Genomic DNA, 24,248 nt, shown 5'->3' with positions numbered 1-24,248 from the left:
GGCGTGGCTCTGGGGATGCCAAATTACCGTCGGCCCGAGCGTTCACGCTTGTGAAGCTCTCTGCCCCTGAGACACAGGAGGCCGAGCGCCACCAAACCGACGTGTCCTTCCCTTGCCGCCGCGTTGCTGTTTCCTCAGCACTTTAGTACCTAATGCATAGCTGGTTGTCCCAGTAGGTCCCTAAAAGGGCAGGGGGCTCAGCCACCGGGAGACGGCGGTGTCCTCAAGGTTCCCTTCTCCTCACCCGCTCGGGGGCCAACCCTGGCGCTTCGATTCGGCCTGCTAGACGAGCGCCCTTTCTAGTCAGGCAGCTCCTTGGCCACCTGGCAGGGCTGCGTCGCCTGGCAACGGCGGGGTCCTTCCTGGCTCGGCGGCGCTCGGGCCCTGAGGGGAGAAAGCCGCCGCGGAGGGCGCTGGGGGTGGCGGCGGCTGTACGGGAGGTGGCCGCAGAACGGTGGCGGAGGCTTGGCGCGCCCGGGGAGCCGACCTCTGCACCTGGGGGAAGATGAACACGGCCGGCAAGGCCCGGGTAGGGCCCGCGCCCGACGGGCCTGCGCTGCCCGGGGAGGAAGAGGGCGAGGGGGGCGGCGAGGCGGGCGGGAAGGAGCGGGCGGCAGACGCGGCCCCCGGGCCCAGCGCCGCGTTCCGTCTCATGGTGACTCGGCGGGAGCCGGCCGTGAAGCTGCAATACGCGGCGAGCGGCCTGGAGCCGCTGGCCTGGTCTGAGGACCACCGCGTGTCTGTGTCCACCGCCCGCAGCATCGCTGTGCTGGAGCTCATCTGCGACGTGCACAACCCAGGCCAGGACCTGGTTATCCACCGCACCTCGGTGCCTGCCCCTCTCAACAGCTGCCTCCTCAAAGTGAGTCTTCCCTTGGCCCCGGCTCTGGGATCTCCTCTTGCCTGCTGCCCGCGGCCGCCTCACCTGTGCCAGGAGAATCCCGGCCCGCACCTGGTTTGGGGATTTCGCTCACGCCCAGCGCTTCGGGGTTATTGAGCGGCCAGGGTTACCGCAGCTTAAAGGAAAGTCTCACAGCTGTTTGCGCCCTGTTCTGTGGATCACATCCCTCCCCGCAACCCACATACACACCCAAGGGTGCCCCCAGAGCCGAGTCCCGGCGACCCTTCCTTTGCCTCTGCGTCTGGCGAGCAGCTGGAGCAGATTACTCTGCGCGGTGCTGAGACTCCACCCCCTGTTGACCCAACCCCAGACCTGCTCCTACCGTTGCTCCTATTGTCTGGGGCCGACTTTCTGAGGCCCTTGGCTGGCTTTGTTGACTGTGTTGTGCCCTCCTCTCGGGCCTCTTTTGCTTTGGAGAAGAAAAATTGGCCCTCTTCATTGTCTTAACTATTTCAGCGCCTATATTATGAATGGTCCTTGCTTCTCACCTTGGGCAGATGGGTAAATACTGGATCTTGGGGTTTGTACTTGGGGTTTTCTTTACTAGCTAAACATCTTTGGGACGTAGAATGAAAGTAAAGCCTTTGGAAACAAGTGTAGTTCTTAAACTTCGAGTCCAAGGTCTCTGTAAATTTAATGCTTTCAGTTTCATATGACCTAAGTTTGCCTCCAGAACTTTAGGATTTCTAAAGTTTTACTGTTTTAATAACACCATTTTCAAATCTGGTTTTTTAAAGTAGTAAGCCATAGCGTTCATTTTAGTTGCTTGTAAGTATAAAAACTTTCCATGTATCCTTTACGGATCTCTGTGCTTATATATGATCTGTCGGAAGAGTATATTCATTTATTCAACAGATATTTGAACACCGTTATGTATTAGGTGCTGACCTACGTTCTGTCAATAAAGTGGTGTACAAAACAAAGTGCCCTCATGAAGCTTACAATTGTTTGGCAAGTCGTGAACAAATGGTAATGTGATATCAGATGGTGATAAGCACTATGAAGATAAGTGTCCATATACAGAGAACATGGTTGTGTGATAGTAAAGTTTTTCTAAACTCTTACTCATTTAAAATATGACTCATTTTAAACGTGAGTCATCTGTAGCTAGGGTGCAGCTAACCCTCATCTCTTTTAAGCATACTTCAAGTTTCAAACAGACAACTTGATGTTGAATTGGATCATTGGTAAATGTTTATGACTAAGCCCTCTGAGATCATCTTGAAGATGATATGAACAGAGTTGTTCAAATATAATAAGCAAATCAGGTAGGCAGACCCACAGATGCTGGCAATCCTATGAAATTGAGGGATGCAGGAGGGAGACAAAAGAAAGGTGTTTTAAAAGGTGTATCCTCTGCTGAAAAGCAATTAACTGTTTCTAAAGATATTCGTAGGTACATCAACTAGAAAAAAGTGTGTGTGTCTGTATGGCAGAGATTGAATACTTAGTAGAGAGGAGTTAAAGGGAGAATAGTGAGGGGAGGCACTTTTATCAGAGAAGGTCATTTGGTGGTAAATCTGCAGCAGTCCTAAAAGAAGGTAGTGTTTGGTTTGTAAGAGGGAGGGAGGGAGGAAAGGGCATTCTAGGTGGCAGGAATGAGATATCCATCTCATGTGTGTACCTGTTTAAGACATGAACATAATTTACTATTGTTTGTGAAGTGGTGGATCAATAGATGACCTCAAGTAGCTCTTCTAGGAAGTCAGAGAAGGTAATGTGAGGCCAATTTGGGAACTTTGAAGGTCAGTCTGAGGAAGTTGGGTTCAATCTAGGAAGCCCTAAGGTGCTGTTACAGTTCATGAGCATAGAGTGACCTGCTTTGGTTCATGAATGTGAATCTGACTAGACTAAAAGCAAGAAGATGATTATTGGGATCAGTATAAAATAGGGTTTAAGAGATTGGGCTTTGGCATAAGATGGCAAAATAGGCCTATCTATAAGGGGGAAAGTAATGAAACCTTGTTTAGGCTTTTTGGAAGGTTATATTAAAAATACATAACCACTAAGCACAGTGCCTGGCACATTGTAAATACTCAAGGTAAAAAGATAATGTAGTCATACAGGTATGAAGGAGTTTGGATTAATGTGGGTGTGGACATAAAGATTACACCTAGCATTCTGATAAAAATTTGTCATTTTGCCACATTTGATGTTTGCCACAACTGCTTAACAAGTAACAGGAAATCCTTATATAACCTTATATAACCCTCTTACAGTTGACAAATACCTTGCATGAAATTAATTAGTGATATCTTCCCTTCTGTACCGTTTTTTGATATGCAGATAACATAAAACATCAATCAGTCAGACTAGGGCTGCCTAGTGAATGAGTGCTACAATTCTAAAAGAGACCTCTCTCTGTGTGATAAAACTGTTGCAACAGTAGCGATGTAAAGAAGTCTGTATTGATACTTTGATGGCTCTACCCATTGACAGTCCCTGGGGATTTAAATCTGCTCATTGCTGTCCAGTTTGCCTTTGCTCTCACCTAAACAAATGGTGGACAATCTGCAGTGTAGATCACAGCTTTAGTATGATCACAGCTTTAGTGGGTAGCACTACTAGAAAGCTAGTTGCTCAACCCCTTTGAAACTTCTGCTCTATGATTCTGTTAGATTATGAATTTCCTACAGTTTATAATAGTTTAAGCATTAATTATCAGCTATTTGAAAGTTACTGTCCTGGGCACTAAGGTTATATGATATAAATGTGAATATACATCTGAAAAGCAATAAAATAGTGATTTAAGAATAAGTCACAATTTTTCTTCCCATTGGACTACTGATTTAGCGAGTCATCTAATTGTGTATAGTTCTAAATTCTAATATTTGTGTACCTAATATATATTGTGCATCGTTAGAAGCCTTAGAAAAGTATTAACTTCATCATGTGCATTACAGTAAATTAACTATTGCCTGTCTTGAGAATCACATTCCCTGCCCTCAAGAAGTTTATTGTCTAAAAGCTTCAAGTGAGTATTTATCAGGTGCTTACAAAGTACCTCATTATTATTAATAGTAGTATAAGTGGTCATCTGGAAACTGTGTAGTGTACAATTAAATGATTGGCTGCAGGTAGGCCTCTGGGTGCTGGTCTTTTAAGTGATATGCTCCTTGGGCGTCTGCGTGCTTGTTTTAATTTGTTAATGAGGTTTGTGATAGGAAGAGATGGAGTGAGGTGCAGTATAGTAGGCTAACTCTAATATGTTAGACATTTCTACACAAAGCCATAAGGCCTTTCCCTACCAGTCAAGATCTGTGCTGCTCTCCGGCCTATCAGGAATTCTTCCTGCAATGAATGGGACCAAGGGTTGCTTGAGCTTCCTTTATTTCATCCTGTGCTGCTGCTTTGGGTTACCAGTCTTATAAGTTGACTTCTGGTTCTGCAGTAGCTTTTATTTGCAGTAAATTTAACCTATTCTAAGGATTGTTACTCAGTTTATAGTATTGAAGGATTTGAGGCATAATTTTATATCTACCCTTCATTTGGTGGACAACTTTATGTCTACCTTGCATTTTACATACTTTATTAGGTCTCATTAACATTTAATTATCAGAGAATATTAATAATGCTCATGATAGCTAACATTTATTGAGCACTTAATATAAGCTTTGCATATATTGACTTATTTAACTTTCCTAATTCTACAGGACATGTATTATTTTCTTTTATAAATGAGGAAAGTAAGGCCAGAAGGTTTAAGCAATTTACACATAGTCACAGAGCTAGTATGTAATAGAGCCAGCACTTGAACCCAGGTAGTCTGGCATCATAGCACAGATTTTCCATTATGATGCTTTGTTTCATTATGTCATATTTCAAATTTTTCTATCCATGGAAAACTCTAGAATTTGGTTAGCATTATTTTATTTCCAAGTTAGCAACCTATACCTCATTTAATTGGAATTTCCAGTCTGTGTTTCTCCAGCAGGTCTATAATGTAGCTAAGAGACACTTTTTTTTCTTTAAACAGAAATGGGGTCTCACTCTGTTGCCCAGGCTGGAGTACAGTGGCACAATCATATAGCTCACTGTAGCCTTGAACTCCTGGGCTCAAGTGATCCTTCTGCCTCAGCCTCCCCAGTAACTAGAACTAAAGGCACAAGCCACTGCACCCAGCTTGTCCGAAAGACTGTCTTAACTGCCTTTCTAAAATCAAGATATACTGCCTAAAACACCATTCTCAGAGTATTCTTTAGTATGATACAGGGTAACAACTCTCTAAAAAAGTTCACTGTTTAAAAAAAAAAAGTTTGGCTAACTCTGGTTAAACATGTCTCTACGGTAGTTTCCTGGCCGAGGCATTTAGTGTGCTCTTGTGGCTTCACAAGGGGGAATGATGTATGATTTATAGTATTGCTAAAATGTGTTTGGTACATAACTCTTTTTTCAAGGGACAATTTAAGGGAATAGTGTCATATGAAACACACTTTAGGAAAAATTAGTACTTTTATTCATTTTGTGTACAATGTTGTATCTACCTTTCATTTTATATGTTTGTTTATAATGTCATTTAGCAGTTTTAACAGAAAAGAGAATAAGATTAGGTATTCCAGTTATCCTTTACTAGTTTCTAATGATTACTGCTGTCCGTACAAACCATTTGTTTGTTAATACAATGAGGAATTTTATTCCCTGTTAGGCTTAATGGTCTGTAGTTTTTGTTGGCTATTTACTATTTGGGGGATATTTTTAAACTAATTGTTGCATTCTGATTCTCTAACACATCCCCAGTTGTCTAAGCTTTATCTAGGATGTAGTTAGTGGTTCTGAGTTAATATCTTCCAAGTTCTTTCTGTGTAATTCCTCTGGGCTTAGAAACTTAAACTCATTTAAAGTAGCTTTTATTATATCCATGTATGTCTTAGGCGTGAATTCCCTTTTAATCACATTCTACCCTTTTCCGTTTGAAGATCAGCCTCTATGAAAAAGGAGATTGACACTAAAAAGGAATTGAGAGATTCTGCTTTCTGTTTCTTTTATCTGTTTCTCTAAAGACAGTGGATCAAGTCTTCCTGCTTCCAACGTAACAGAAAACATCTTTTGGTTGACCTCTGCTCTTTTTTGTCTTTAGCCTCCCTGGCTATTTTTTTTTTTTTTTTTTTTATGTCTCTGGACTACTTTCTTTTTCTTTTGGTCATTTAGCTCTTCCTCCATCTTTAATGTCCCATTAAAATCTTTTTGAAGATCCACAATCATACAGCTAGGCACTGTTGATATTATGTTTTGAACTTGGAGGAGAGATGAGTAAAAGCTAGAATGACCTCAAAAGGCTTCATAGAGAGAATTTGACCTGGTAGGATGGATGGGATTTAGATAGGAAGAAGGATTAGGCAAGGGAACCAGGGAAGGCAGAAGTGGGAATGTTCAAGACCAGCAAATACAGTAGTCTAATTAGAGCAGACGTTATTCTATAGAAACAGTAGGCAAAGCAGTTGGAGTTGGCTCTCAGCATAATTTATGAATGAAATTTCAGATAAAAAAACCTAAAGCTGGCATTTATATTACAAAAGTATTATAAAAATCCAAATATCAATTGTATCAAAGATGTATATAATACATATTTTTCATAAATCTTTAATACCTTTATTGTTTTGTGACTAGCTCAGCTAAGTGCTCTGCTGACTTTTAAGAATCGAGTACATCTCTATTGCTTGTGTTAATTCTAAGATTATGGGAACTGGGCTATTAATAATGACAACATGTATTCTGACCCTTAAAGGAATGCTGTCTCCTTGAGTAAGTGCTCAATTTGTCTTTAGGCATGTACTCGATCTTTGAAATACATGTTATGCCAGAATTAACAGAGTTGATACAAAATTATCAAATGTATCAATGTGAATCAGTTAATACAGATAAATATTTATCTGATAATTTTTATATCTCTTATTTTCAGGTTGGCTCAAAAACAGAAGTTGCTGAGTGCAAAGAGAAATTTGCCACCTCTAAGGACCCCACAATCAGCCAGACTTTCATGTTGGATAGGGTGTTCAACCCTGAGGGGAAGGCTTTGCCACCAATGAGAGGATTCAAATACACTAGCTGGTCCCCCATGGGTTGTGATGCTAATGGCAGGTGCCTCTTGGCAGCACTGACCATGGACAATCGCTTGACCATCCAGGCCAACCTCAATAGACTACAGTGGGTCCAGCTGGTCGATCTGACGGAGATTTATGGAGAACGTCTTTATGAGACCAATTACAGGCTCTCTAAAAATGAAGCCCCAGAAGGAAATCTCGGGGATTTTGCCGAGTTTCAGAGGAGACACAGCATGCAGACCCCAGTCAGAATGGAGTGGTCGGGCATCTGTACTACTCAGCAGGTCAAGCATAACAACGAATGTCGGGACGTTGGCAGTGTGCTCCTGGCTGTCCTCTTTGAAAATGGTAATATTGCCGTGTGGCAGTTTCAGCTACCGTTTGTAGGAAAGGAATCCATCTCTTCATGCAACACAATTGAGTCAGGAATCAGCTCTCCTAGTGTTTTGTTTTGGTGGGAATATGAGCACAATAATCGGAAAATGAGTGGCCTTATTGTGGGGAGTGCTTTTGGACCTGTAAAAATTCTTCCTGTCAATCTCAAAGCAGTCAAAGGCTATTTCACTTTAAGGCAGCCTGTTGTCTTGTGGAAAGAAATGGACCAGTTGCCTGTGCACAGCATCAAATGTGTGCCACTTTATCACCCTTACCAGAAGTGTAGTTGTAGCTTAGTGGTGGCTGCAAGAGGCTCCTATGTGTTTTGGTGTCTTCTTCTGATCTCCAAAGCAGGGCTGAATGTTCACAATTCCCATGTCACAGGTCTTCACTCCCTGCCAATTGTCTCCATGACTGCAGACAAACAGAACGGAACAGTCTATACTTGTTCCAGCGATGGCAAAGTGAGGCAGCTGATTCCCATTTTCACAGATGTTGCATTAAAGTTTGAACACCAGTTGATTAAACTCTCAGATGTGTTTGGCTCGGTGAGGACTCACGGGATAGCCGTGAGCCCCTGTGGTGCGTACCTAGCCATCATTACCACTGAGGGCATGGTCAATGGTCTGCATCCTGTTAACAAAAACTACCAGGTCCAGTTTGTTACTCTCAAAACCTTTGAAGAGGCAGCTGCTCAGCTCCTGGAATCTTCAGTTCAGAATCTTTTTAAGCAGGTAGATTTAATAGACCTAGTACGCTGGAAGATTTTAAGAGATAAACATATCCCTCAATTTTTACAAGAAGCTTTGGAAAAAAAGATTGAAAGCAGTGGAGTCACCTACTTTTGGCGTTTTAAGCTCTTCCTCTTGAGGATTTTATATCAGTCAATGCAGAAGACCCCTTCAGAAGCCTTGTGGAAACCTGCCCATGAGGACTCAAAGATCTTACTAGTTGACTCACCTGGGATGGGCAATGCTGAGGATGAGCCGCAAGAAGAAGGCACTTCTTCCAAACAGGTGACTAAGCAGGGCCTGCAGGAGAGGAGCAAAGACGGCGATGCCGAGGAGCCCGCTGATGACTCACTCCCCCAGACCGGAGATGTCGGAGGCCGTGAGCCAATGGAGGAGAAACTTCTAGAAATCCAGGGGAAGATTGAAGCTGTGGAGATGCACTTGACCAGGGAACACATGAAGCGTGTCTTAGGAGAAGTGTATCTGCACACCTGGATCACAGAAAACACCAGCATTCCGACCAGAGGACTCTGTAACTTTTTAATGTCTGATGAAGAGTATGATGACAGAACAGCACGGGTAGGTGTTTACTAAGTGAAACTGTGAAAAGTCTGCGTTCTTTGTGAGAAAGAAATGACCTAAATGGAATTCCTAAAGCTCAACTTTTGATTTGACCTTTTTTTAGGTAATTGATTAGCATGAGGTACAGGGGAATAATGGGAAATGTGGATTAATGCGGAGGACACAGTCATAGTGTATGAAGAATATTTTGATTCTTCCTCACCCTGTGGCCTTGATTGATATGCAGGATTTGCCAGATGAGATTTGGTTGTGAATTAGCTGCGGGAGGCTGCATTTAGCAGAGCAGTATGTGATGGGGAGTCACAGCAGAGGAAATATGGTACCTGTGTTCCCAGCCTTTCCTGTTTTACAAAAGTTTTGGAGGGTAAAGGGGAATGGGAGTGTATGTTTTCCATTTAGAAGAACTTAAGGAGATGTTCTGGTTTAGTCATGAGGGCATATAAAAAAATTATTGCTCATGTCTCATTTTTACAAAAACTGGGCATAATCTTTTAGTGTTAGAACAATCTTACAGTGTTGTCCAAAATATATTCCATAGAATTTAAGCTTCCTAACAGAACACTAGGGTTCTGTGCTTGGGGCAGTACACATACTCTGTACTCCTCCTAAAGGTTCCCAGGGGATGTTTTCATTCTAAGGGTTCTGGGAATTCCTACAGAAAAGAAACCATAACCTTTGTGTAGCTCAGACTTATTGATCAGGGGATCTTTCTTGCAGCCAACAGCTGTTAAAATCTGAAGAACTGAAGTTCCAAAAAACATACTGTATATTAAAATACTCAAAACTAGAAAAGTCTGTGTTCCTTCTTACTTTGAAGATTGATGCTTATTCTCATTACCTAAAGTCTTATTTAAAATATTAATTGAAGGCAATAAATTCAAATATCTTCATTCATAGTGTTGCATTTTCTTATTGGAAAGAGAGAGTGTGTGTGTGTGTGTGTGTGTGTGTGTCCCTGAAATTATTGCTCATAGGATGTTTACAGTGATCTTAAGAGTAGTTAAGAGGTAATGTTCATGTAACTGACTTCTTTAAAAGTCAACTTTTAAGCATCGTTTCCTTGTGTTCTAAATTGTCTAGGAGAGTATTCTGGTTATCACTGTGTGCCATGGGACCTAGTTAGGGTAGATGAAAAATTAGCAATAACATTTTAGAAAATAAGTAATGGAAGTTGGTTCGTAATGGTTTTGTCCAGATGCTGCTTAAGCTTGGGAAGCTACATTCAGCTTAGTTATGTGGTTCCAATAGAACCAGTTTAAGAAAAAGAAGACTGTACCCCTACCCATCTATAGCAACTGAGTTTTGATTGAAGACCATGCATTTCCTGTCTTAATAATCCAACTATATTCACAAAGTGAAGACCTTTTTAACCTAGGATATTAATTTACTTGTAGTTATTAATTACTTCCGAGATTCTCAGCTTCTCAACCTTTTTTTCGTTATCACCTCCCCCTGGAGCATTTTCAGACATTTTATCTAATTGCCCCTGCCCATGGAGTTTTAAGGCCACAGATATATTTTGTATATCTGTTTACTGTATGTATATCTGTGTTTTATACATAAAAAAAAAAGTAGGAATGTTTTGGCCCCGAAGAACCAATATTTGCTGCCTTGGGAGGACTGTCCCTCCCAGTAAGAATGCATGAGTCAGACTAACACAGTTGGACTTGCATGATCCAGACTACTGAGAGGAAATGGGAGCAGTCCTTCCTTGTATAAAATTTAGGCACATCTACTGGAGGAATTCTGAGTAGCTTTTGTCACTGTACACCCTATCAGGATGTTTGGACTGTCTGGAAAGAGGGATGAGGGGGCTTATCTTTGCTGTAAGGGACTAAAAATTAGAAATCTTAAGGCTGAAAAATAAAAAGGCCAAAAGTAATGGGCTTTAAATTTGTAAACTATACTCAGTAGAGGTAAGGTAGCTGGCTCACCAACTCAGGAGCCATTAAGACACCCTTTGAAACTTAAGTGAACTAATTTTAGTGAATTAATCCAATATCTTGTGGATTCTTCTATAAGAGGTTAAGCAGGAATGGATTGAAACTTTGAAGGACGCCATCTGCTAGTGAAAGATGGTTCTTGAGGGTTTGGTATCCCACACCTCCCAATGACACAGCTATCCAAGGAAGTTTTTTACCAACAAAATAATGAAGTAGACCCATGCTTCTCAGACTTTTATTTTTAAAGAGTATGATTTTAATAAACAGAGAATAGCAAAACTGAAGCAGGGGCAAGGCCTGGAGCCTGTGCTGTCACCTCTCTCTCACTGCCATCTGCCCGCTCCCACAATGGTTCTTGCTGTGCCTCTGCCTTGGGGACAGTGATCTTAGATTGCAGGCTACTGGACTAGATTGGTCACGGGTCTTTGGGCCATCAGAAGGGGAAATTATTTTTTAATCCTGATTATATTTTTACTTTGTAAGCCTTTTTTAAAAAGAGACATTTGTACAGTTCTACAAAGTTAGCAGTATTTCACATAATATTTTGCCTATAGAGATTGTGCCTTTCCTTCTTAAAGTCAAAGCATTATAAATAATAGCTAAATACTTTGTCTTCTAATAGAACTCTGGAGTCCTTGTTTCAGAAGCAACTAAAACACAGCAAGTAGTAGGATTTTGGTTTCCAGAACAGTTTTCCCTTAGTGGTTGTGGTTCACCCTACTGTCACAGGGCCCCTGAATTAGTCTATTTTTTATTCAAGTTGACACAGGTTGAAGGTATAGCTCTTTTACTTTTCAAACAGTATGATTAGCCTATGCGGAAATGCAAATCTCCTGCCTCTTGTATGATACAGCATATTTTTTCATTTTTCCTTTGTGTTAGCATGCTTTTTCTTCAGGAAGTCTGCATTCGCCACTAAACTTTGCTGATTGCTTTGTCTTACTAGGTGCTGATTGGACATATCTCAAAGAAGATGAACAAACAAACTTTCCCTGAGCACTGTAGTTTGTGTAAAGAGATCTTGCCATTCACAGATCGCAAACAGGCAGTCTGTTCCAATGGCCACATTTGGCTCCGGTAAGCCATTTTAAAAACTCCTGCTTTTGCTCATTTTGCAGTTTTGTATAGCACAGACCTTTGTATTTATCCCAGTTATGTGTCACCCAGGCCATTCATTACGTTGGAGAAAAGCTGCTATTCTAAAGCCTGACATGGACTTTTTTTATTAATATGACTAAAGCTAGGTGGCCTTTAAAGACAGTTTTCTACTGCTTAATTCCTTATTGATTTGAGTAATATTCTTTTCCTTTGAAGTAGTGTTAAATTTTTTAAAAGTATCATTGCAAAGTAATACCTGTTAAAATTAATGAGTCCACGTGTGTGCTTATGTGTTTCTTTTTAATTTCATAATAAAGCGGAGAGATTTCCTCCTCTCCCCATAGTCTCACTCTAAGAGGTACCCTTGATGTGTCTTCATTTCATTGGACCTGTGAGCCGCATTTGACACGGTCCTTCCCTCTTCCTGGAAGCATTTTCATCACACATTTTCTGGAACATAGCACTCCCTGGTTTTCTTCCTGCCTTTGACTCTTCATTCACAGTTGTCTGTGCTGATTCTGCCTCATCTCTTTGACGTCTGTCTTTGGACCTGTTTTTCTTCTCTCCACACCCTCGGAGTGGTCACATATCATCTGTACACTGATGACTTAAACACAGAGCTTTGGCATGTATCTCTCCCCTTGAGTCCAGACTTACACATCTGACTACCTGCTCAGTATTTCTGTTTGGATGTTTAATAGACATTTCAAATTGGAATCCAATCTTTTCTTACTACCTCTTCCTCTATAGCCCTGGTCCAAGACACCATCATTTCTTGCCCAGAGCATTATAACTGTAGTTATCTTCTAACTGTTCTTCCTGCTTCCATCCTTGCCCTTCCAGCCTGTTCTCAGCATGGTCATGATTGTGATCCTGTTAAGACTTTTTCAGCTCATGTCACCCCTTTGCTTAAGATTCTCCAGTGGCTACCCATTTCTAATGAGTAAAGGCTAAAATCCTTTCGGTGACCTACCAGACTGTGCACAGCCTGGGCCCCCGTCTTCCGCTCCTCCTCCCCAACCTCATCTCTGTTTCTCCATCTCGCTTGCTTCACTGCAAGCATGTTGGCCTCATTGTTCCTCAGGTACGTGAGGCACTGCTCCCACCTCAGGACATCCACACTGGCCAGTCCCTCTCCCTGGAGTGCTCTTCCAGCAGGTGTCCACGTGCTTTCCCCAAATGTCACTTTATCACTTAGGCCTTGCTGGCCATGCTACCCAAAATTGTAACGCCCTGCTGACATCCCTCTCCCTTCCTGATGGTTTGCTTCCCTATTTCTTACTTTGCTTTCCTCCTTAACGATTGTCACTATTTGATATATTTTTTACTTTATCTGTTCTCCTTCCTCTCCATAAAGACAGGAACTTTTGTGTTTTGTTCACAGCTATTTCTAGAACAATGCCTGGCACATTGTAGGCACTCAGCAAAGTTTTTAAATTTATTTTTAACAGAAACAGGATTGTGCTACACATACCATCTTAACTTGCCAGTTCTTTTATCAAAATATGGACATTTTCCTACATCAGTACAGATATCATTCTTAACGGCTATAGAGTTTTCCATTGTATGGATGTTTCATTTTTTGATGGATATTTGGATTTTTTCCAGTTTTTATTGCTTTCCTACACTTTTTTCTTTTCTTTTTTTATCTTGAGGTGGGGTCTCCCTATGTTGCCCAGGCTGGACTTGAACTTCTGGCTTAAGCGATCCTCCTATATCAGCCTCCTGAGTAGCTGGGACTATAGCCCTGTGCCACTGTGCCCACCAGCTCCTATACTTTTTCTAATTTGACTGTTCAGCCTTTTTTTTTTATAAGGGGGAAGAATAGGAAACCACACATTAATGTCTCCCAGATGAGTTCCTTCAGAAAAGTTATTTTCATTTTTACTGATTAAAGTCGTGCCAAAATATCTCAGTATACTTTCTTTACGTGATAATGGGTGCTTGCTGTCATGCACATGTAGCCTTTCTGCCTGTATACCCAAGTATTAGTACTTACTCACGGTAAACCTTGTGTCCCTTCCCCTGACCTCCTTTCTGTTTGTATTTTCTAGTTGTTCAACTTAAAACTGTTACCTTTCTGAGAAACTTCCCTGCATAGCCCGGATACAGTCTTTCCCATCTCATTGCATTCCACCTACCCTTATTTACCTGGTCCTGGTAGGTGCTTAGTGAATAATCATTTGATGGAATTGAACCTGTGAATATTTGTTAATGTTGCTTTTTTTTTTTGCACTCTTAATTTCCATCTTTGATATCCATCAGTTTTTTTCCCGATGTACTGTCAGATTCTAAAAGATAGTGCTCATACCTAATCTTAAAATAACTAGCAAGAACAATTTTTAGTATTATATGTGATCAATTTTTTTTGAACATCAAGAATTCAAAGTACAGTCCAGGTGTGGACAGGCTAGATTCTTTCCCAATGCTGCAGACACAAAAAATGAAACTGCAGTCTGTCTGGATTAGAAGTTTTGTATCTCTTTGCTTAGTAACATGACACAGCCACTACCCCTTTACTAAGTATGGGTGTAGGTTTGGCCAGCTTTGCCCAGAGGGATATGTTGTTGCCATGAATTTGTGAAGTATCTTTATCTTCTAACCAAGTATCTTCACTTGGTTAATGTGTGGTTTAGAATAACTCCGTGGTGGAGCTACACAGGCTGCCTTCCCAGTGCTGGCGGAACTGAGCAAGCCCTTTCCCTTGACAAGACGGTATGTCTTCTTTCAGGTGCTTTTTAACCTACCAGTCCTGCCAGAGTTTGATATACAGAAGGTGTTTGCTCCATGACAGCATTGCCCGGCATCCAGCTCCAGAAGGTGAATGCTTTCCCTGCCTTAGGAGGGTGGACAGAGCCTGCTGGCAGAGTGCCAGCGCCCTAGACTAATTGCTGGAGTCACACTCCACACTGCTCACTATTGTGCCGTCGGGGATGGGCAGCAGGTTTGTGCTGCTGTTTACAGTGTTATCCTGAAGCCACAACTACAATAATTAAAACACGGTCATTGGACTATGTCGTGGTAAAGTACATATGTAAGTTAAGAGAGCACTTGCTGCTCTGCCACTGCAAACAAATTATTCATTCCAAAAAAATATGTCAGAGCTCGTTTTAGATGGCACATATAGATTATATTTGAGTAAAAACTCTGCAAATGATATTGTATATACAAAGATAACATTGCTGAAGCAGAGTCATTTACTCAGAGTCTAGTAGCCTTGATGGGTTTTTTCTTGGTTGACCTATATTCTCTTTCCTGATAGCCCTGGTGACAAAGTACACATTTCTATTTCTGAGATAACTAGCTAGAAATAAGATCATAGACACAGGCAAGGAATTAGTGATTTTAATAGCTATGCAAATACCAGATTTTGTCTTGAGGTTCATTAACAGCACACTGTAACCAAATTAGCTAACTAGACACAGCATATATAATTATATATACATGTTTTGGGGGAACTTTGTGGTCTTAACTGAAACAAAAACATTCTATATAAAACTTCATCTTTATTTTTGATTTTTGCTCTAAACTGGCTCATTCTTCCAAAAGCTCTAAATGGCTCAACTAAAAGTCAATGGGCAGGTTTGTTTCTAAGTTTCCATCTTCTCCAGATTTCCTGCCTAAATGTATGTCAATTCTCAATTGTAGTTAATGTTGAGAAGTTCTCGAAAATATATTTCAAAGTAATCCAATAGGAGGAAGGAGGTAGGTGGGGGAGTTCAGATGAAACAGAAAGGGTAATGAGTTGGTAATTTTTGAATCTGAGTAATAAGTAAACAGGGGTTTATTATATTCTTCTCTATGCTTTTTTTTTTTTTTTTTCTTTTTTTTGAGACAGGGTCTTGCTCTGTAGCCCAGGCTGGAGTACAGTGGCCTCATCATAGCTCACTACAACCTCCTGGGCTCAAGCAATCCTCCTGCCTCAGCCTCCTGGGTAGCTGGGACTACAGCTTCATGCCACCACTCCCTGCTAAACTGGCTGAAACTCTCTAATTCTCTGACATGTTGACAGTTTGTGTTCTGTTTTGGCTTATTATTATGAAAACTATAATCATACACAAGAATAAAGAAAAGGCCAGGTGTGGTGGCTCACACCTGTAATCCTAGCACTTTCGGAGGTTGAGGTGGGAGGATCACTTAAGGCCAGGAGTTTGAGACCAGCCTGAGCAAGAGCAACACCCCGTGTCTACACAAAATAGAAAAATTAGCAGGGAGTGGTGGCATGAAGCTGTAGTCCCAGCTACCCAGGAGGCTGAGGCAGGAGGATTGCTTGAGCCCAGGAGGTTGTAGTGAGCTATGATGAGGCCACTGTACTCCAGCCTGGGCTACAGAGCAAGACCCTGTCTCAAAAAAAAAAAAAAGAAAGAAAGAAAAGCATAGAGAAGAATATAATAAACCCCTGTTTACTTATTACTCAGATTCAAAAATTACCAACTCATTACCCTTTCTGTTTCATCTGAACTCCCCCACCTACCTCCTTCCTCCTATTGGATTACTTTGAAATATATTTTTGAGAACTTCTCAACATTAACTACAATTGAGAATTGACATACATTTAGGCAGGAAATCTGGAGAAGATGGAAACTTAGAAACAAACCTGCCCATTGACTTTTAGTTGAGCCATTTAGAGCTTTTGGAAGAATGAGAAGCTGCTGGGTCTAAAGAGTGTTAGAGTAGAGCAGAGCATTTCACAGACCCAAGGGGAGGAAGTACTGACTCAGTATTGCCGCATTTTTTATTTCTCTTAAATAATGGTATTTAAAAAAAAATTACTATTACCATAATTTTATGAGATCATATTTTAACATTAACAATGTATGAAGGGTACACTCTCAGAATAAAGTGTAGTCCTTTCTTTCAATTGAATAAATTTAGCTTTATGAAACATTCGTTACCCTTATTTTCCTGTTTCATCACACAGCTTTGGGAACCACAAATTTAGTCCTGCCTAATTTGGGATGTTAGAACCCTGAGGGAGTGAAGTGCTTTGTCGGGGGCTGCAGAGCTGGGACCAGAATGCCCAGCTGCAGTCCTGTACTCATCCCTGACTGCCTTTCCTGGAGCTCATGGTTGATGGCACTTGTCTTCCTTTTGCAGATCCTGACTGGATTAAGAGGTTACTGCAGAGTCCCTGCCCTTTCTGTGATTCTCCTGTCTTCTAAGTGTCAGTGTTGGGAGGATGGAAGGGCATGAACTCTGCTGTGGAAAACACCCTCTGGCCCGAAGAGAGGACGCGCTGGAGCAAGCCTGGCCCCCGCAAGTGCAGAGGCAGCCTTCGTGCTTGTAAAGAGGGGCGTAGGCACTCATTTCTGAAGGGCACTCTCCATCGCTAGGCACTAAAGGGTGTCTTCTGAAATGACCAAATGCAGAGAGTTTGAGTCATTTTGAGATGAACATTACCCTGGCTTCTTACCCGATGAGGAACACTTATTTTTCAAGTGTCTTGACTGAAGCAATTTGAACAAAAAGAATGTCCTGTCATTTCTAGAAACAGAATGGTGTCTTCTAGAGAGTTTGGATAAGGGCCCCGCTGGGCCGAATTAGGTTTTAATCCTTGCTTTGGTTTGGAACTGCTTTGTGGCTCCAGAGAGCTTAAATTACCCGGTACGTGGCTTTCGATGTACCAACAGATACTAAAAGTGTCTAAAACAACATGTGGGCTGATGTTTTGTTCTCAGTAAACATCTGTAGATCTGTATCCTGTCAATTCCTGTTTTCCATGTATATTGAAAACATTTTCCTAAAACTATATTTTTAAGAAGTTGAAGCCAAGACTAAAGTTGGTTTTAATGTGTCAAATGATCAGCTGACTATTGTAAGTAATAATTGTAAGTGACTTATTTTTCATTCTCTCTTGTGTCATTCAACTTCCTGACCCACCTCCTTAATTTGTATAAAGATGTCGAATACTCCAGTTCACCCATGACACAGCCCTGCTTCAGACTTACCTGTGACAACCTAGATGAGATATTTGTACATAGAAGAAAAAAGATATTTTCTTCCTTTAGCATTAAATCAAAATGTTCTGTATTTTAAATGTTGACATTTCCAGGTGTTTCATTTAATATCGAGGATAGGAGTCTGTCTAGAGACTTTTCGAGAGAGATGAGCAGCTCAGAAGTGGAGACCCTTGAGCTCTGGTGCTAAAAGCGTGTGCAGCTCAGTCAAAAAGAGCCTGGGACTTTCTTCTCTCTGCGAAGGTCCTTGATATTTGGAATACAGGTATTTTTTTTTCCTGTGGCATACTAAGAGGCAATGTCAGACATCAGTTTTGTCAATTTGATTAATTGCTCTTAGAACCGAAAAGATATTTTGGAATTACAGTGTTCTTGGATTCTTAAAATAAATGTCCCATCATTTAGGGTTATGCTAGGGGGTTATGCTAATCAATGGGACTATAACACACACATCTTGGAATGGTGCATATTTCTGAGAAGTTGGATAAGAAATAGAAAATATGAAATGTTAACTCATGTTTCATGCTTTTTCCTTTATTCTCATATAATATCTTGCTATTATGTATCCTCAATGAAAGACGTTTGTCCTCACTTTAGAAACAGCATTTTAATGTTTGCAAAACCCTGAAATGGTGACCCTCTACCCCTGTTGGTAGATAATGGAGACAAGAGCCCTTGAGAGACACTTCCAAACAGTCTGCTCTGAAATGTCTCATTTCCTATTCAAATTGCTGTTTTGTTCTATGTTTAATTACATATTTGCTATAGTCTTCTGCTTATTTTTCTTGTTTTGGTGGTAATTTCAAGAGTAGTGTTTCTCCAGACTTTAGGGTCTAGCATGTTAAATTGATTTTCAAGAAAGAGAACCAGGCATCATTGAAATCATGAATAACAGTCTGAACATTATATATTTGAAGTCTTTTTTGTGCCTGCAGCTGTTTCTTTCACTTTACAATAAATATAACAGTAAAAACTGAGATCATGTCAAAAAAATTATTGCAGTTTTAATAATCATGGCTTGCTTAGTTTCACTTATTTTTTTGTTCCTAATCAGAGTCAGTAGGGATTTGTTCTTACTAGGGATTTTGTGCTGCTGCCATTTAAAACTTTCATTAAGTTTTTACATAAGCAGTTGTACATTTTTGAGAAAATATCACTGTTAGCAACTAGAAAGGGGCCTCCCAAATCATTTTTTATGTCTCTATAGGAGTGTACATGGCCACAGTTTTACTAGAACATTGGTTCTCTGCAAGGTCCTGGCTCAGTGGCATCCTTAAGACCCTGAAATCCAGCCGGCGCCTGCCTTGGCCAAGTTTCTGCACACAGTTGAGCGGCCTTTCCCCACTGCTCTCCCCCATCCGTGGAGTTAAACCACTGAGCTGGGGAAATAAGAAGAGCTTTTGAGTTAATGGTAGCCTCATAAACAGCACACTTCTGAATTTCTCTAAGTGTCAGCATGCCTGATGATAGTGTTGGTCAGTGAAACCTTAGGAAAGAGGAAGTGGCACCAGAAATGTTTATTTTATTTCATTTTATTTAGAGACAGTGTCTTGCTTTGTTGCCCAACCCCTGTTGGCTGAGTGCAGTGGTGCAGTCGTAGCCCACTGCAACCTCGAACTCGGCACCAAGAATCTTCGAATTGCATCTTCTAGTTTATACTTACAGCCTCTCTACCTTCCTAAAATTTGCCTGATCTGTTTGGTAGAATTCAAGTTGATTTTAGCTGTAACTGTAATAACTACTTCAGGAATGGGAAAAATAGTAGAAATGATACTGCTGAACTGCATTTAAAGATTCTATACAATTAGACCCTTTAAGCTACAATATTGTTGCATTTTGAGAGTCTGATATGCACATATGTATCACATTTTCTCTGCCTGGGGTTAATTTGTTCCTATTATTTTAGATAAGAAATTGATAGCTTGTTATGCTTGATATTCATTCTGAAATCCTTATGTGTCCAGCACCCAGACTCCAAGCAGTCTCTACCTATTGTTATAGCTGCCAAAACTACCAATTATTTCTCAGTGTCAGAAGGCATTAGAACCACTGGCGAAGCTCATGGGTGAGTGTGACATTTTTCTGTTTTTCCCTCTCAGAAGTTTTTGAGAATGTTAATATTGAAGTGTATAGGTTGGACCTATTAGCAAGTTTAACAGGTTAATTAGGTTAGAAGAATGTTAAAAGATGATTAAATATTAAAATATATTCTGTTATAATGGTATCAGATAAGACACAAAAGAAATGCATGCTTCTTGGTGCTTGTTAAGAGGATCACAATGCCTGTTCTCTGAGCAGCTGCTCCCCTTGCCGCAGTTAACTGCCTCAAGTTTGGTGATTTGCTGCGGTTCCTGGAATGGAATCGGGAATTAGTGTCACGGGTTGATCCCCACAGGGTCTGTCCCTCCTTTCTGCTCCTGGCTGCTCCCTCTCTTGCTTTTCCTTCCCAAAGAGACCCTCTTGGTTCCCATTCCTTTAGTTTTCTCATCTTTAGGACATATTCAGAGCTAACAGATTTCATGTTTGAAAGAAAAATGGATCAATGATAAAATTTCTAAAAACTAAATCATGTAGTAAATTTCCCTTCCAAGAAGAAACTATTAAACAGTTATATTTCTTTCTAAAGGTAATAGTATTAATTGTTAACAACTTGAGAAATTGTATCTGGTTTTCTTTAACACTTACAATTTCCCAGGGTGCTCGTTAACTCTCAGTTGGACTTTGGGCTAAGGGAGGCAAAATTTTAGCTCGTTGCCACCACCCATCCCCACTCCCAGCCAGTAGTAGTCTTCGCAGAAATTCTGGTTAAAGCAGGGCGGAATGGGTTATATTCAAAGTCAGTCCAAAGAGCAAGTAGGCAGACAAATAAGTGAATCTCTTTATGATTAGCCCACCAGGGACTGTGTTGAGTCTCTGCTTGGCCTCCGTGTATCTTTATGCACTTACACTGCTCTCCTGTGTGTTGGTGGATTGAGCAGTTCAGTGAGACTGGGGGTGGGGGGCGGGCCTCAAGAACCTTTCCCCTCAAGGTTGTTGGATTTTTTTTTTTTTAATGACTCTAAAGGATCTAACTGAAAATGAATTGTTTTCATTTTAGTTGTTAGTGAAAGTATCCACTGGCAGCCTCAAACAGTTTTAGACTGTCTCTCTCAAGGCTCTCATAGTTATTAGATTTTGAACTGCTCTTTCTTGAATCTAAAAGAGGATTTTTGAAGTTAAGATGCTTCATTATCTTTTAACATGGTATCTGCTATTTAGCCTAAAGATGAAGCATGTGAAATTTGGCTGTCCTAAAATGGAATTAAACCAAACTCAAAGAATACAGGGTTGCTTATAATTATCTAAAGTACTACAGTATCACTACCCTGGTGAAGCGGCAGGTTTTTCAGAAAAGTGTGTGAAATGGCACAGTTGTAAATCAGTATCAGGACTTGTTAGCTAGGATGTGTCTCATAGATAGGATGTAGCCTGCACGGCTGGTTTAAGACAGTGCTGTTTCTGAAAACCTGCTGTGGGAATCATTAACAGAGGAATGAGTATTTGTAAAGTCCTATAGGGAGGTTGATTTTTTGGTACATGACTGTTTCTTTTCCAACTCTTACCTGATTAGGTGGTCCAGCTTTTCTTATCTTGCATTTTCTTTGAGTCATAACTATATTCTAGAGGAGAACTAGAATAAAATCTGGGATCCTAGTCAATGGAACAATGTATTTGTTCTTTCTGGTCTTGAGAAGGGTTGAAAAAAGGGAAACATGATACAGTCGTACTGAAATCAAGGTATAGGCTATCTAGTTGAAATACTGTAAATAGGTTAGTAGAATTAAATTTCAGAACTCTAAATCTTACGTTTATTTTTAAGCTAGAAAGTTGCTTACCTCACCATTGTGAAATCCTGTTACTTTCATAAAGAAAAAGGTCCTATAAAATGGTCAGGTTGGACAGTGTAAGAGATAGTGATGGCTTTGAGGCATTTCATACTTTATCAGTTTATGTTTGGCTAACAGACTGGTAGGGCTTAGGGGTCTCCCCTTTCCCCACTTCTGCAAAATGGCCTAAGAATTATGTTTTCAAGGCTTTGACTCAGATTTGTACTTTGATATATGAAAGGAAAGTGAATATCAAACTTGTTTATATAGAAGTAAGACTGTATAGAAAAATAAGTCTGTATTGAGTGTAGTGATATATATTTTATGTTTACCCAATGCCTGTGCTAATGTTTGTGCTTGGCTTTGAATTATATATATGTTTACATATGAAATTTTTAAAATAAAAAGAACAGTCATCTAAAAAGGTTATGGAAAGGAGATTTTTAAAAAATTCTGATTAGATGGTATGTTTTAGATATTTGGTGTTTAAATTAAAAATCTTTAATAACACATTTTGCTGGGAATACCCCCGATCCAGAAAAATTGGCTGCTTCTCTCGATTGTATATATGTACATAGTGTTCATTATTAGATTGTAAGCTCCTCCAGGGCAGGAAGTGTTTCGTCTTTGTCGTTCCTGCAGCACCTAATGTAGAGAGTGCCTTGCACAGGGTAGGTGCTCATGACATGAATGAGTGAGTGACTTCCTGCCTCCTTCAGGATGAAACATGGTTCACTTTTCCAGTGTGTTCAACACTACAAAGCCACTAATGCCAGAAGAGGGCAGAGTTCTTCCTTGGGTTTGAACCAGGTTTCTTGGGTTGAATCAGACCAGACCATATCCTCTTTAACCTTCTTTTCCTGAAGATAATCTGTCAGTTCCTGAGCGTTTATCTAATAATAGAGCTCAGGTTTCTGGGAAAACTTTGAAGTGGGTAAGATTATACAGAAAAGGAAATAGAAATTTTGAGAGGATTGTTTATCAGTATACAGCTCTGTGGGGCAATCATATTTTAGTTCTTACTAACGAAAAGGGTGACAGATCCTCTGTTTCTTTACCAATTAGCTGGTTGACCATTCATCCAGTTGACAAAATCATTGGTTTTTAGCTTTTTCTTGTTTTGGATTCCCCTCAATTGCTTATATGATTCTAGTATTTAGAGTCTAATAAAGTTGCTGTGAATATCTAGTGCTGTACATAATGGCAGTTTTTAAATGTGAAATAACCTTGAGTATGTTGTGTTTTTGTATGCAGAGCCATTAGTATTGTTATTTTGGCCACTTTTTTATTCAAAATAAATAAATAACAGAATTATTTGTATACTATGTGTCTATTTTATGGGGCTCACATGGTTTGTAGCAAGGCTTAGAAATCTCTATGCCTGAGCACTCCAACAAGGTTAAGTAATGCCCAGGCATGGGCAGAGAAGGAAAGAGAAATGTTAGGGAAATGACCACTAGCAACTGCCTCAATCAATTCATTATGTCAATTTGATTGTTTATTTCTGAAAAAAATATGAGAAATTTAAGGGTAAATAATAGAAATCCTGCAGTATGTTAAACTACATATTCTTAGCAATGTCATTAAATAGTATTTGGTGAGGAAAGTGACTCAACAAGTGTTATGTACTATTTGTAAAAAGACTGGAGCATATCTCTACCACACATGGCTTATTTTTTTTTTTTTTTAATGTTTTGTAGAGACCGGGTCTCACTCTGCCACCTGGGCTGGTCTCGAACTCCTGGCATCAAGCAGCCCTCCCACCTTGACCTCCCAAAGCACTGGGATGACAGGTGTGAGCCACTGCACCCAGCCTGAGAGTTGCTGTTTCTAATGCATTCCTGGTTGGTGTTCATACTGCTGATCTGGGATCTATATTTTGGAAACTGTTGGTCCACAGATGAACTCAAACACTGCTCCCTACCTCTCCTGTGGTGCCTGCCAGTGGCCTGTATGGATTATTTGTCTATAGATTCTTGTGTACCAGTCTTACTTGAGAGTCTCAACATCACTACACCAGTTACTTTTAACTTTATTAAGACAGTATTTTTAACTTTAAATTCATCATTTCCTAAGGGAAGACAAGTAGGGTGGACCACTATAATGGTCCTTTTCCTTTCATAAGTCTGGCTTATTTCCTTCTTCCTCTAAAATTCACCTTCAGGTGAAATGAAGCTAGCTGTCCCATCCTTTGGGGAACTTGATCTTAATTCAGCCCATCATTTGAGGTTCATTGAATACGAAGCTTCAAAAAAGGCCAAAGTATTTGTGCTATTCCATTTTGAGACAATTTAAATGAAATACCAATTGCAGGGAGTTCAGCAGTGATAGTTGTATAATTCAGACAAATACTCCTGCAGAGAACAACCAAAAATACTAGACAAAATTTTAAAAGTATACATCTGAAAATGTTGGAGACAGAACAAGGCAGTGAAAAATTAGGGGGCCAATTTCTGGGAGAAGGAGGAGTCTCAGAGAGGTGAACCCAGCATTTGGGATTGATTTATTTCCCTAGACACATCTACCAATTCCAGAAGAGGCAGGTGGGAGGCTAAAAAGCTGAGCAGAACTTTGGACATTGTTTCACAACAGGAGCAAAAACTGGATACTATTGCCTACTAAGAAAGGAGGTACCTTGGTAAGCGCCCCCATTTTAGATTAGGAATCTAAAGGACTATACCTTGAGAGTAAAAGTAAACTGAAAATAGACTGATTTCCCTAGGAACTGGAGCCCAGCTTCAGATCATTTCAATC

At 40.5% G+C, this 24,248-nt stretch overlaps 1 protein-coding gene across 2 annotated transcripts; it reads left to right on the top strand.

Moving 5' to 3' along the window:
• The first annotated feature begins 296 nt into the window (after positions 1-296).
• Positions 297-22,814, top strand: GTF3C4 (general transcription factor IIIC subunit 4). Of its 2 annotated transcripts, XM_045563681.1 has the most exons (5): positions 297-862; positions 6,801-8,627; positions 11,520-11,650; positions 14,403-14,491; positions 16,769-22,814. In XM_045563681.1, exons 1-5 carry the CDS (start codon positions 506-508, stop codon positions 16,831-16,833), a joined length of 2,469 nt encoding a protein of 822 aa, XP_045419637.1. In that variant the 5' UTR covers positions 297-505; the 3' UTR covers positions 16,834-22,814. The 2 variants fall into 2 exon arrangements, with proteins under 2 accessions (XP_045419637.1, XP_045419638.1); XM_045563682.1 differs by lacking the exon at positions 14,403-14,491 and having other exon boundaries at positions 392-862; positions 16,769-16,828.
• The last annotated feature ends 1,434 nt before the right edge of the window (positions 22,815-24,248 follow it).

Source organism: Lemur catta, chromosome 10 (genome assembly GCF_020740605.2).
Source record: "Lemur catta isolate mLemCat1 chromosome 10, mLemCat1.pri, whole genome shotgun sequence".
Lineage (NCBI taxonomy): Eukaryota > Metazoa > Chordata > Mammalia > Primates > Lemuridae > Lemur > Lemur catta.
This window is presented reverse-complemented; position numbering and strand designations above follow the sequence as displayed.